The sequence below is a fragment of the Rhea pennata genome, chromosome 13 (assembly GCF_028389875.1).
Source record: "Rhea pennata isolate bPtePen1 chromosome 13, bPtePen1.pri, whole genome shotgun sequence".
Classification (NCBI taxonomy): domain Eukaryota; kingdom Metazoa; phylum Chordata; class Aves; order Rheiformes; family Rheidae; genus Rhea; species Rhea pennata.
The window spans coordinates 17,210,429-17,225,593 of NC_084675.1; the positions used below are offsets into that span (position 1 = coordinate 17,210,429).

The window sequence follows — 15,165 nt, forward strand, 5'->3', positions numbered from 1 at the left end:
GTTAGCTACTGTTGACTTCTCTTTGTGTTAAATTAACTCTGTGCTGGAGACTAGTTGATATGAAATTTGAAGCAAAATTATATGCTTGATAAAGTTATTTAAAAAGTCTTCTGTCTGAGATGAACTGGGATAAGAAGAGTTATTTCCTTATGAATTCAGTAAAAGAACATCAAGAGATGGGAATAACAAAAACATTCTCCTTGCTCTCTGACATTCATTCACTTTAAAGAGCTTTGTGTCCATAGACTGTTTTGTAATAATATAATTTTTCTGTAAGCCCTCACAAAGGGGAAACAAAATGTTTTCCCCTTCTCCTAAGGCTGAAAGGCTTGAGTTGCTGAAATGTAACAATCAGCCCTTATCATGCTGTTTAAATGATACCTTGGATTCTACTGAAAAGTGAGATTTCTTGCTTCCATTTTAGAATCTCAACAGAAGGAGTAGATATTGTTTTGGATTGTCTGTGTGGAGAAAATACTGGAAAAGGCCTCAGTCTTCTCAAACCACTTGGGACTTACATTTTATATGGTGAGTGGAAAAATCCAGGTACATATTTCAGAATTATGGCTTTGAGCATAACAGTTCTTAAAATCATCCGTATTACCCCCTTCTGAACCTGAGACTTATCTGTGTAGCTGATTTTTGTTCAGTTTGGCCATTTCCAGTAGAGAAGTTTAGTAAGGCTGAACATAGACTAAATTACTGAGACAAAGACTAATAAAAAAAAAAAAACTAAAAAAAAAATCGCGAAGTGAAACTGTATGTTTGGTTCAGATTGTTAGTGGCATTTGCTAAAATGATGTGTAAGCACACAAACAGTGTAGAAGAACGCTTGGTTCTCTAACTTAATGAACTGCAGAGATCAAATAATACAGCCAAGGAAATTGTAATAATACAGAATTCTCTCCTTGTGAGAAGGAAACTTGGAAGCAGCTTTGAAGAAGAAATCTCTAGCCATCATTCAACAAGATTATGTATGTTATGTATGACAAGATTATGTGTACAGAGTAGTCATCCCTCCTGCAGCTCTGCCTGCCTCCTGTGTTGTTTATTGGTGATAAAACCACAGTTGGCCAAGTTCTATAGAAAGACAGCTGAAGGGGGTGCTTAACTTTTGAAATGAAGACTGTATCGGTTTTGCAGTGGAAGGTGGAATGACATCATGGATAAGCATACCTGCTTCCTTGTGCTTTGATCTAGCTAGTTGAGTGACAACACATTCCCTGTTATTGCTTCTCAAACATCTGCTTGGACTGTAGAAGCCAACCTGACTGCCCATTTGTAATGAAGTACAAGCCAAGTGAATTGTCATTACTCTTCTTAGCAGGTTGAAGTATATTGTGTATGTGTGTTCACCCATGCATTAGTCAGACCTCTGATGGTGAGATAAATGTATCTGTTGATGAGAGAGAAATCAGTGTAGTGATGGGTCCTAAATGATAGTGTGTCAGAGGTGGATGGTATTTTACTGCAGAGAAATAGAGAGCTATAGAAGAGTTTTGGTGTCAAAATGCCTCGTGACACTTAACCTGTTTTTGTTTTCAGAAGATTTAAGAAAATATATTTTTGTGATCTCAGAATATCTGTTAATTTGTAGGGCTATGTCACCTTGGCCTATTAATTGTTTATTCCCAAAGTGAAAGGATATCTATTAATCCATTTTAAACCTATGGAGAAAATTTTTTCTAAAGTATGAATCGAAGAAACCATTTTACAGATAGTAAATGGTCTGCTTGTCAGCATACTACAGGTTGTCTGTAAATGTGCTACTCATCTTTTACAGGTTCATCTAACATGGTTACTGGGGAAACAAAAAGCTTCTTCAGTTTTGCGAAATCGGTAAGTGTCATACTGTTGTTCTGCTCCACTTTCCTATAACCTCTTTTTTTGAAACATTTTCATCTTTATCACTTTCATCTCCATTAAGTTGTTACATCTCATGTTGTTCAAATGAAGAAATTCATGAATGCAGTGTGATCTGATATGTTTTATTTTGATATAACCGCTAGACAGGAACTGAGTCTGTGTACAATGCGTATTTCAATTGTTAGCTAACAGACATATATCACTTTTACAGCTACGTTTAAAATCAGAGTGTATTGCTTATTCATTGGTGGTAGGATGTTATATCCATGGATGAGGATAACTATGCCCTGTAGGTTCTTTATTTCTGAAAAAACTGTCAGTACAGTGCAATGAATTAAAGGAGATCTTTATCTCTTAAGACTGGGCTTGTGTCCAGTCATTTCTAGCTTGTCAGAGATTAGTTCAATACAGAAATGCATACAATTCTCCTTCACTTCCCTTTCAAGTGACATCAAAGAGATTGTGCTGTTACATTTTTTTTCACTGATGTTGTTAACAAAATCAGAACTCCAAAAATTGTTCTTCATCTTACTACAGCAACAAAATCTGCTCAGAAAAGTTAAAGACAAAAAAGGACAAATGCATCAAATAAACTGCTGGTGAGAAATAACCAGGTGTGAAAGCAATTCCTTCAGATAAGACAGAGGGGAGAAGTCCTGACTAAAGACAGATCATAAAATCTTTCTGCTAAGAGCTCATTAGCAGCCTCCATTAACAGCCCCTTCCCAAGAGAAATTAACTTCAAAAGCTTCTGTGGAAGTCATATCGAAATAAAACAAAGACTCTAACAGGAAGCATGAATGTACTTTGCATCCTAACTTTTTTCAACAGTTATAGTGACACAGTCTTTATGTTGTTGTCATGCCTTTTTGAAATAAAACAAGATAATATTTATTAAATAGCTCTTAATATAACTGTGTCCAGCATGTGATTGTGACACATTGTAAAAACTTGTAAGGCAGATTAATCCATTAACAGCAGGTTCAACTGAAATATTTTTCAGGTAGTACTGGTATTTAATTTCTTTTGAAAGAATAGAACAATTTATTTGATTTCCACCCCTTACCTACCAACCTTATTTCTTACATTGCAGCTGCTATTTCCAGTATCATCATCCATGGCATAGTTAGATAATTTTCCCTAAAACCTTGTATTTGTCTTTATTGAAGTTTCTGTGCTACCTTTTTGCCTGCTCACTCAGTTTTGTGGTGGCTTTCTAGAATTCCTTGCTGCTAGCATGCTGTTTGACTACCCTACTACAGAAGTTAAATAAAACTGTTGATTTCAAGTTCAGAACTATGAAACTATGTTAACATACAATATTTTTACTGTAAAATGGTTCTTTTCTCCAAATGGTCTTGTCAATGCTACTTCCAAAGATTAAGTTTTAAGTAGTGCATCAAATTGTTTATAAAAGTATAACTATTTCCATATTAATGTAATGAATACTGTAACATTAACTCACTAAAATTGTATTAGATTTTTAATTAAAAATTAACCCATTCAGATAAAACTTGCTGGGAAGAGGAGTTTCAGTCTTCAAGATGCTCTTGGACTAAATGAGATAAAATAATTTCATTAGATCTTGTGAGGCGTGCTCACAAACCTCAAAAATACTAATGGGTGGAATGGAAGCTAGCTAAGCTGTATATGGTTTCCTTGCTCTTTTGAGAGAAGAGTAGTCAAGAGCTGTTTGCAAAGGTTAGATGCTTACGTGGCTTTCTTGAGGTCACAAGAAAGAATAGCAGCAGAACTAAGAAAGGAGGTCTAATTCCATGTCCTAAAACTAGAGCTGTTCATCATTCTTCTAATAGCCTATGGTCATGCAACAAAATCTGTACTTTGTTTCCACATTACTCAGCCCCCTGCATTTCTCTCTCTCTTGTGCGCTCTCTCTTAAAAAAAAAAAAAAAAAAAAAAAAAAAAAAAAAAAAAAATCTCAAATAGAATACTTGTAAATAGGAGAGCCAGCTCTACAAATGTAATTTGGAGATCAAGCCACCCTTCTCACTTCTCTGGCTGTTAAGTCAAAACAGATCGATGAGTCATGTACATGTCTTGAATAGTATTGTTCTAACTCTGCTGTCATTTCTTTCTTTCCAGTGGTGGCAGGTTGAGAAGGTAAATCCTATCAAGCTGTATGAGGAGAACAAAGTAATTGCTGGATTTTCTCTGTTGAATCTACTTTTCAAACAGAATCGAGGTGGCTTGATCAAGAGTGTAATGGACAAACTCATAAATCTATACTATAATAAGAAGATCAAGCCTGTAGTTGATTCCTTATGGGCCTTGGAAGAGGTAGGAGCAAAATTTCATTCTGCATTTTAAAATTTATAAAAAAAACCTCACACTTTTATATGTAAAATTATATTTAAATAATGGATTTCTAGTTACTGATGTATTTGTTTTCAGTTTGTTCAAAAATTCTCTCTGAAACACTTGCCATTCAGAAACTACATGACCCAGAACTATTCACACATTTTTTTAGTAAACGTATCTGGAATTTCAAATACTCTGCTACTTTCTTGAAAACACTAACAATAAATGTAGTTTTTGAATCTCGAAGTTGTTTATGTGCATGAGGTTTGTAGCTAATGAATGCAGCAGGAAATGCAGATATTATAATTGAAAGCAACTTAAAATTTACTAAGTGAAAGATCAAATACATAAGCTTCAGTTTTATATTTACCCTAGCAAATCATAGAAGCTTGAAGGTTTTGGGGAAGTTCCTGAAAACATACTGCAGATGCATTCAAATCAGAATTCCCTCTTAATGTATGTCAAATTCGTGGAGGATATGTATTTTTTTCCTTTCAGTTGTTCAGCTCTCCTTAAAGGAATATGACTGAGCTAATCTGATCATAATAGACTTGTTTAGATATAAGCCTTTGGCCAAAGCACTGTTTTCTGAGAACCTGATAACTAAAATGCCAATAAATGAACTTGAATATTCTTAGAAGTATGAACAGATACTAACATATAAGGAAATGACACAATTATAGTAGCACAACAGGTTTTGTTTTGCCTTTTATTTTGTTTGTGAAGCATGCTAGGTTGGACACATCATAAAGATATGTGATCCTTAAGAGCTCTACTTAGTGTGAATTGTCATTATTTGGTTGCTTTTCAAAAGGTACTGCCAAAAAATTCTGGCTGTGTCTGAACACATTGGCTGGTATTACCAAGCATCCATGAGAAAACAGTTGCCATCAGACTTGAACAAAATACAATATCATTAATATTAACGAATTACAATTCTGAATGCCCCATGGTTAGGGTTTGAAGCCCAACATGATATAAAACATTCAAGTCACTTTAAAGGACAACCATTGTCATGGACACAGGTAAGATTTTTAAGTTATGTGGCTGGACTCTATGGCATGGTTCTTGGAGCTGGATTTGTTGCAGTGTTCATGGGGGTTTGTGCTTGCCTTTGCCAGGTTGTGTGACAAGAAGGTCTTAGGTCATGCTAACATGGGAACTGTATGTCTCATCCTTTCACTGCGTCTGCTGTTAGCGTACACCAGTGTGGGACTTTATTTAATAGAGCAGATACAAATGGTCCATCCCTACATGGACTCCGTTTGTTCCTTTCCAGCAAAACGTGGAGTGGGGAACAATAACATCACTGGGAAGACTTCATCTGCATCTTTCCTAAAGAATCTGTTCCTGTTTCTTTGTCAGATCTACTTGAGTCCACACTGTCACCAATTGCGACTTCATAACGCCTTTGGCTTACCAGCCAGTAGCATGGGAGTGGCATTCTGCTCTATTGCTAATTTTGATCAGATGAACTAAAATGTCAAACTGCTTAAGGGAAATCAGATGTTGGATAAAGAGCAATTGACTCAGGCTAAGGTCAGACAAGATAAAATCGCTCTGCCTTTTTCTGAAAGGGGCAGTGCTTTAAAGAGCAGTGCAAAATAGAATCAAGATCAGAGTTAGGATTTTGCTGTTTTGTTTTATTTATTAAGTGACCTCACAAAGTATTAAAATAATAATAATAATTGACACAATACTCTAGACAGGCATTTTGCAATTTCTTGTGTTTGTACACCTGTACTTTTCATGTATTGGTGAATAAGAAAAAGGTAGTTTAAACAGTATCAGTAGTCTAACGTCTTCAAGAAGAAGAAAAGTAAAAAGAGAAAAATTGCACATTGCAGGCTAATTTTAATAGTCAGCATGATGGGAAATTGTTGGGAGATTTTTGTTTGGTAACATTTCATATAACATTTGGCTAACATGCAGCATTGCTACTGTTAGATTGTGAAATGTGTAAATACATCTGTTAAAGAGTGCAGTTTAGAAAACTACAGCTCATTTATCAAGCCTGCTCATTCTTATGATCTATCTGGCAAATTACAAAGGAAATTACTGGCTAGTATCTTCAGGAATAAATAGTGCTAGAGGTGTTCTTAATCAATTGCAAAGTACCACTATTCATTCTGAGCATTATTGTTTCTTTTGGGGAGTATATTTTTGTGGGTTTATAAATACTTTCAGTTCAGATTCTCAGAATGAAGTTTATGATGCACAGAAAGATGTGTCATAGCGGAGGACTAAGTGCAACCAGATTAAGAAACGTTGATATATATTTTTGTTCTGTTTTGGGAGGCTTCTTGATTTAACTCCATAGCTCCAACCTCCCTCTGTCCCTAGAGGTTGACATTTCATTGCTTTTCATTTCCTATTGAGTAATATGGTTTTCTTGAGATGTCCACTTCCATCTGACTGCTGTCAGTCTTGCTTATTAGACACTATCCAATATGACCAACTTCTGTTTGAGGAATCTCCTCACCCATATGAGCCTTGAGAATATTCATGTTTAACTAGAGTGACAAAAATGCGGACTCCCTGCATTGCATTTGAAAATGAATGATCTGAATAGTTGTCTATGGAAAAATATCACTCTCTGCAAAGGCTCACTGAACAATCCATTTGTCCTCTGGCTAGTAACTCTCATAGAGATGAGTTTAAATCCCACAAGTGAAATCCCAAATGAAAATATTTTTAAGGAGAACACTCAGAAGATCCTTAATCATGGGGCACCTTTCCAAAGTTTAGTGTTAAAATCAAACTCTTTATGTATGAGATGATATATCTATGTATGAAAGGCATATCCCCAGCAGACCCCTTCAGTTTGTTTTACTCGCTCTGTATCTGCATTTGTTTTGGTGTACTTCTTTCTACAAATACTAATTCATAAATTAGTATTGATTCTGTGAAGCCAGCACAAACCCCCTGTGTTTTTATGTTCTTTCAAAACTGTATTACAGTGCAAGAATTGTGTTCAGTCCTGTATCAGTTGCGATTGCCATCTGTGCATCAGAGCTGAAAAGTGTTTTTACAGTCCTTGAAGAGGCTCATGTATACCAACAGTAGTATTCCCCTTTGCTGTGTAAGGCTGCTTGCTACAGGACCTCACTGTATGACAAGCCAATAACTTTTGATCTTCTAATGCTTATAAGAACAGCTAGATAAAAGTTATGTGGCTGTTTTGATAGGTTTCTGTGAGCTGTAATAGGCATTTCATTGCTCCAAAAGTCTGGTATGAGTCTTTGAACAGCATCTATTTCTTTATACTTTCTGCATGAGTCCATAATTTGTATTTAAAAGAGTATGTTGGTTATAGAATATTGTAATCACAATGAGATTTTTGAGTTTTAAAGTATTTTACATGGCAATAATTTACGATATAGAGAAAGTTATTAGCTTTTAATTTCTGTCATGTTGTGGAGTACATGAAGTGATGTCTAACTGATTCCTAAATGATATCAAGATAGTAGTGTTCAAGAATGGTAACATAGACTTAGTTTGATACTTTTCCTTGTGAACAATAAGAGTTTCTAAGGCTGGGATAGGCCAATGAGACCATTCTGATTAGGATATACTGTTTCCTAATGTTCCAATTTCTCTGTTTTAGGGCCTCATTCAAAGGCTGTGGAAGGGAATAGAAGGACTCTTAGTTTCACTGATTTTTTTTCTTTTTTAGGGTCAGGGTAACCCCACCTCCTCAGTACAGCCTGCTTAAATGAATTCAACAAATGACCAAAAAGACAGTCAGACCAATTTTGTTCTGGATGGAAACTTAAAAGCGGCTTACTGTGGTTCAGTGCAACAGGTTACTGATGATACAAGGCAGATCAGGATCTAGACTGCTTGCTACTGCTATCGACTAGTCCTACTTGTATCGATGTGTTTGTTATCTATTGATGTTGGCTCAGGAAGGTTAATTTTTTATCTCAAGCTTACATCCATAAATTCCAGTTAAAACCATAAATCCCAGTTAGAAGTCTGTTTGCAAGTGGGCTGTTATGGGCCTTTTTATGATTTAAATGCAAGAAAGATTTCGCTGAGAGAGGATAAAATCTGCAGATATTAAAATACTGAGGAATTATTCATCATGAGATGAGAGAAGTCGTACAATAAATTAGCTGCTGTTGAGATGTGTCACTGTTGTGCAGCTACTTGTTTATGCAGTGAAGTGTTTAAAAGACCAGATAATTTGTAGATGGTACATGCTTAAAAATGTGTAGTAAAGAGCTGACTGTCTGGTAAGATGCATTTCATTACAGATAGTAGTGTTTAAAACAGAATTAGTATTCAGTGGATACCTGTTGAGCTTTGTGGTTGTTTCTTTGTCAGTAACTAATTATCTAATCCTTGATTTGCAGTTAGTCAATTTTCTTCATTCTGATTAATTTATAGTGTGCATTTTATGAGTTAGCATTATCCTGAGGGTCTATGAATCTTTTGCTATACACGATAGATGATTCCAGATTATTATCCATGATGAAAGTTGGAGGTTCTCATAAAATCCGGTGTATTGAATAACTTCCTACACGTTACACTTTTAAAATTCTGCTTTCTTCAGCATGTTGCAGTTGCAAAAGAAAACCAAATATGTACTTGAGGTAGAATGTGTTATGGGCATAGGATTTACAAGCAGTTTTTTGTAGCTGACTTATAGCAGTTCAAAGTTCCACTGATGGTAAGTAAAACAAAACTGTCACAAGCTTTTGCACATGAACAGCCAGTCAGGAAAGTGGCAGTTCAAAACAAGGTCCATGTTTTGTCGTAATATCTGTGGGCTCCATTCCCTCACACTGGGCTACCTACTTAAAAAAGGACTCTTCCAGCATATCACAAAGTTATTAGATCTGGACTATTTGGAGCCATATAGGTGACCACCAAGGTTATGGGAAAAAATCTTGATTACAGATGTTTTGTATACCAAAGACATTAATTCCATTTATAAGTCTCAATGGCATCAAAGACGTCCACTGCCTTAAGGCCAATAAGAATGATGAAAATGCTGAAACCTGTGGAGTAGAGTTATTACTTCCTCTTAACAAAGTAAGAGGATAATCTGATAATATTGAAATGTCAGGCTGGTACCTTATGGTGGGCACTGAATGAAATCCCGTGCCGTTGTTTTGCAGAGATAATGTAATAATGCCTTTAGCAACTTGTTACTTAGCAAATAGTGATGCAAGAACTGTAGCCCTGATCCAGGAATATACTTTGGCACTTAGCTGTGATTGAAATCAGTGGACTCAAGATTCCCTTGTCTCTACGCCAGAGCTTTACAGTCAATTGCTAAGGAAAAAAAAACAAGTTGTGTTTAAGAATCTAAACTTGAAAGTAGTGCAATGCAACTGATCACATTTTAGTATCATTACAGAATACCTGCTGATAACTATGATTTCCTTTAAAAGAGTAAATTTCTCAGGTGTTCCTGTTTTCATGTATTTCCCATTCTCTGCACTAGTCTTCAATGTTATTAGCATGCAAAGGAAAACAGTAGAAGCCTTATATATTCAAAATGAAAGTTGTAAACCAATGGTGAGAGAGAGGGCAAAGGAACACTTTTCATACAGACACAGGAGGCAAAGCCATCACAGTATGTCTGTTTTAGCACTGCTGTGGCTTCAAATGATTCATGTTTCTAAATCTGTTTTTTTCTACTGAAATCATCCTTTGACATAAATTACCTTTTCAGAGCATGCTTTTAGATATCAACATTGTTCTATGAAAAAAAACCCTTCTGTAACATATGCCAGCAGAATAATAAAAGAGTGACTCTCTAAAAGAATGACCCTCTAAATCAGCAACTTCAATTTCATCAGAAGCTATTCATGTCTTTCACTGATCTTGGTTTAAGGCAAAAAGGTATTCATATATCATTACAGCAAAACAGAGAAAACTGACTCATTACTAATTTTAACATAGTGAGAGGATAATCTGATAATATTAGAACATCAGGCCTTGTTACAGATACTAAATGTGATCTCATGTCTCTCTTTTTTTCTTTTAATATTGTGATAATGTACTGTAGTAGCAATGCCAAAATGGCATGTGTTTTTTTTTTCTCCTGGTGTATAAAACCAGCTTACTTTGGGCAAAGAAACTATATATTTTTTTCTGCCAGTATTTGAAGACAATTGACTACCATACCGTCTGGTTTGGATCCCATATTTTTTCTTAAAGTTATGCAAAGTGTTCTAGAGTAGTATGAAGAAAGTGAGAGTTTATTAATAGCCAAAGTAAAAACCCAGCATGGAATACCTAGAATAATTTTCCCTTAAGCATAAAACAATTTACTTTGCAGTGTTATAGTATAAAAAGAGGAAAACATAACTTATTCTACGAAAATTCCCATGAACACATCAGTGTTTCTTTTGCTATGACCGCTCCTCCAGCGTAAGAGTGCAGACTCTGTGCGTTCCGATACGAGGAATATTTCCTTGACAGTACTTCATGTGCAGTCGTTCCTGCACAGTTTTGCTGCTCAACAGGCATCAGGCATGCAGATATGCTGCCCTGTGACACTGCTCTTTCTGTTCTTCCTAAGTGTGAGATTCTGTTCACTTTGATTGTATAAAATAAACATCAGTAGTTCAAAGTGTATTTAAATGTTTTTATCTGTTCATCACTGTTTCTCTGTGTACAACCAAGTCTAGTATAACAAGTTTTAAACAAGCTTCGTGCAGATATCAAAGCTTACAAAAATCTAAGAAGATATGTCTAGGTTTCAAAACGGCAATGTGGGAAAAACAGACGGAGAAACAAAACTGGATTATTTTTAGGTAGCTTTCTTCTGTGTTTGTGATCTAATTATAGCCAGTTAAAGGAAAAAATATTTTTTAAGCTTTTGTTAAAAGCAAGGAGAAAGCTATTCCATTTAAAGATTACGTGAATAACATCAAGTATAATGCACACACGTTCTAAATGAATGAAAACTGAGCCAGGAGTAAGTTGATCTTTAATAAAGACTTTGCAAAGAATGCTTCCCAAGATGCGTACCTGAGGTAAAAAAAAATTAGTTAAAATTCCAAATGATTTCAGCAATGTATGTTTAAAGGAATAAAACATATCTTGAAAGTACCAGAGATTAACTAGCTACTGCAGTTTTTTTTTCTGCAAAGCACAGTTCACACTTGCTTATAGAATCCCTGCTGCTGTCACAAGAACTATTAAGTTCCTACTAAATGCCTGTATCATTTTGTTTACATTTTTCCCCTTTAACGCTGTTCAACAGGACTTCATATTATTTCATAATTCATTCTACCCCTTCCTACCTGTATTGCTAAGTGATGGCACAGTCCAGTAGGATTTTGGCTTCACACACTATGGATAGTAATGGGATGAGATTATGACTTTATTAAATGAATGAGATAGAAGCAGGGCAAGACACAGATATGGACACTGTGAGCACACAATAAAGGCCTCAGATATGTAACGTTAGTTGCGTTTACCACAGAATCGGGTTGGTTAAATGAGCTGTTTTAAAAAACTGAGACTTCACTTAAGTCTGTTTATAATTGACTTCTACTTATATACTTAATTGCTATATATTATTCATAAATACTGCATGAATTTTCTTTCTTTTTATATCGCTTCTGAAATTTAGCTTGCTTTGTTTAACCTGCCAGCTAATTACCTGTGTGTATAAACAAATAATTGTCATCTAGAGTCTACAGACTATCCCTTTCTGCATAGTGAGAATATCTATACTGTAATATTTAATAGGTAGATTTAAAAAGGGACAGCGAGTGTCTTCGTTGTTCTAATGCTGTGCAGCATGTTAGCTGTAGGATCATGGATGAGCCGGGAGAACTTTAATTTCCAGTTCTAGCTAAGCCCCTGGGCTCTCTCTCAGCACTTGAGAGCCTTTGTGATCCCAAGTGTTCAGTGGGAACTCTGATCTCAGAATTGTACGTGTTCCACCAAATTTCAGTAAGCACTATAGCAGCAAGGGAACAAAATCTTAATGTATTGAAATACAAGCAAACATAGAAAAGTATTTTGGCGATATATCTGATGAACATTTGATCCTGTGTTCAAATTTCTAACCTGTTACAAAGGTTAGAAGCTGACTAGTGTGAGACTGAAAGTCTAATATAAATACAGTGCACAGCAACAGCACTTCTCTAATCTATTTAGTAAACACTGCTAAGAATTAATTAGTTATGGAGATATGCAGGCAGAAAATACTTTTCTAGAATGCATGAAACACTAGAAGTTGAAAAGTGCAGTGGTGAGTCACAATGTAAGTTTTAGGGTTATGACAGGTTGTCATTTTTGTTTGTCCTTGTGTGCCACAGAGATAGTAGCTTTCTGTAATTGCAGGCCAGTGGAAAACAACAGGTAGACTCAATTCCTGATGGATAATATGAGGGAGAAAAAAAAACATAGAAAAATAATACAGGTAGCATTGATAAATTCCCCTGAAGAAAATGTGTATTATTAGAGATAAACTAGTAACATACTTCCAGTTAATTAAATTAGCAAAAGAGATTGTATTGGGTTAGACCAGTTTGTCATTTATTAGAAAAATAAGAACAAACTTCTCTACATTGAGCAAGCTGCTGATTAATTATTGCAGAGAAACAGTATTTTATAAGAGGAGTCTGCTTACTGGAATGTATTAGCTGGCTTTTAAGTAATAAATTGGCACAATGTATTAAACTGACGTGATACAATATCCCTGCAGGAAAATAGTCAGAGACCTAGCTATGGAAAGGTTTACCAAGGTAGAGTGGATATTTCTGAGATGCAAAAGACACCTTTAAAAATGCCAACATGAGTGCAGAACTATGGGAGATTGAGTAATCTTGAATGTTTGACTCTTGTTTTATGCTTAGATTTTACTATTGGTGTTAAAATTTAAGCATTTCTTAAGACTCCAGGAATCAGTGTTTCATGGAGTAATTTTCTTATTTGAAAAAGATTTCTGGATGTTTTATTTTTGACGTATTAGAGACCAAAATCTACTTGTTTTATACCTTTGGTTCAAACATACTTCAGTCCATTGAGTCCACTCAAAGAAATAACCATAGGAACTATAAATTAAAAACACTTGATAAATAGCGGGAGCAAAGGGGAAAATATTAGAAGCTAAATTTATCAGGGTCAGTTTTAGATACTGTTTCATGCTTGTGCTATGTAGTATTAGTATGTTCAGTTTAAGCCATACAGCATGGAACCGAGGGTTTTCCTGTGTCAAAAAATTCCACTCGTGCTTCTTTGTTAATTAGTTGACTGGTTCAGAAAGAAAGCCCTCAGTTGTTCAAATTGAACTGGCAGGGACTGCTAATGTGACAAGTTCACGTTTTCTCCCAGGGTACTATGAAGGAGAAAACTGAGGTTCGTTTTAAGGTTTGTTAGTGATTGTTTTCATTGCTGAAAAACCTTTCCGTCTCAGTTCAAAATTTAAAAGACTTATTTTGCTAGGTGGTAAAGATTTTCAAAAAACTGAGTGAATGACTGAAGTCTAACTGGGGATGCTATCTTTGTATGTCTGGCACAATTCAGGATACAAATACTTCAGTCTCCTGCCTTTCAAACCTTTCCATTTTCAGACTGGGAAGTAAATCTCTGACTACTTTTTTGGATGAGGTTTTTGGCCTCTTAATTTGCAAAAAAAAAAAAAATCAGGCCGGTTGTTTTCTGCTGGCTCTAGCCTGCGAGTCTAATTCTTCACTAACCGAAGAATCCCTAGAATGCTATCCAGGGAGTCACTGAAAGGACTCAAAAGGGAGTGGGAGATGAGAATAAGGAAAATATCTCTGTGTATTTAAATGTGCTAGATCTGATTCATTTAAAAGATGCTACCGCAGCGACATCGGTCCCTGTGGCAATCCTCCATGACTGAAAATGAGCAAAAAAGTTAATAGAGCAGAAGGGAATGAGATGATTTCTGAGAATGTAAAATCACTGTAGTGGAAAAACATCAGTAGAGAGAATGCCTTCTACTTTTTTTTTTCTCCTGTATATTCTAGCTCATTTCTCTGCTTTTTGGATTCCATATGCTCAGCCTAAACAGAGATAAGGTTCACATAAACATCCTTCTGCTACAGCTAAATGGTTAGTTTTGTCAGCAGAGATATAGATCTTTGGTAAATGAAATGCATTAGGTCTTTTTGCTTTTAGAAATGACTTTCTAAAATGAACATTGTAGCTCTTCTTCTAGGGCCTGGCTGCCAGTGTATCTATGCAACAATAGCTAAAGCAAAGGTAAATTATTAGTTCCATCAGCAAAACCAAGTTTGCATCTCATCAGTTCATCATATTGATGACTGGTTTTGGCAGACTGGTGGAAGCTGATGGGAATCCCAGGAGCACTAGTGCAAAATTCATCTCCTGATTTTTGGATTTTCATACTAATGAAGACGAATGAAGTTGTTAGATTTTCTTCATTGCAAAAAAAGACTCACAGAAAAAAAGCTTTGTGCTTACTTCATATAACTTGGCTGACATCAAAAAAATATACTTAATACTATCTGTATCATATACAAAATTTTGATCTATAATCTTCCACATACTAGCCATATTATCTATTGCAGGCATTGAATATTAGATTTCAGGAGCCAATACATTTTAATATTTGAGTCCAACCCAAAAACACCAGTGACATAACTGTAATAAGAAAACTATGGTATTTCTGGAGATCAGATGGACCTCTCCTAAAAGCATTAGGAGCATTTATAAGGAACGTTATTTATACTGCATAGAGTAGAACACTGTCAAAGAACCACAAGATCCCCTAATGCAATACTGAGCAATCAGGCTTAACATAAAATGCCCTAGCAGATCAGAATAATGCCCTATCTATCTCAGTACGCTGTCTCCAACAGTGGCAGAAGGAGATGCAATTTAGGGAGAATATGCAAAGCTGGCCATCTTCTGCAGTCATATTTCTCAGTATTCCACATCTGATCCCAGATGCTCTCTTTTGAAGTTCAGTGTCACCTCTTCCTCTCTGACTGTTCACAGTAGGTCCAGTGAATGGTA

At 35.6% G+C, this 15,165-nt stretch overlaps 1 protein-coding gene across 1 annotated transcript in view; it reads left to right on the forward strand.

Annotated features, from left to right (window-relative positions):
• Positions 1–15,165, forward strand: part of VAT1L (vesicle amine transport 1 like) — a 54,458-nt gene that overhangs the window by 22,907 nt on the left and 16,386 nt on the right. Inside the window, exons 5-7 of the mRNA XM_062586523.1 lie at positions 425–528; positions 1,784–1,839; positions 3,970–4,164. Of these exons, the coding sequence (XP_062442507.1) occupies positions 425–528; positions 1,784–1,839; positions 3,970–4,164 (355 nt within the window). The remainder of the gene's footprint in view (positions 1–424; positions 529–1,783; positions 1,840–3,969; positions 4,165–15,165) is intronic.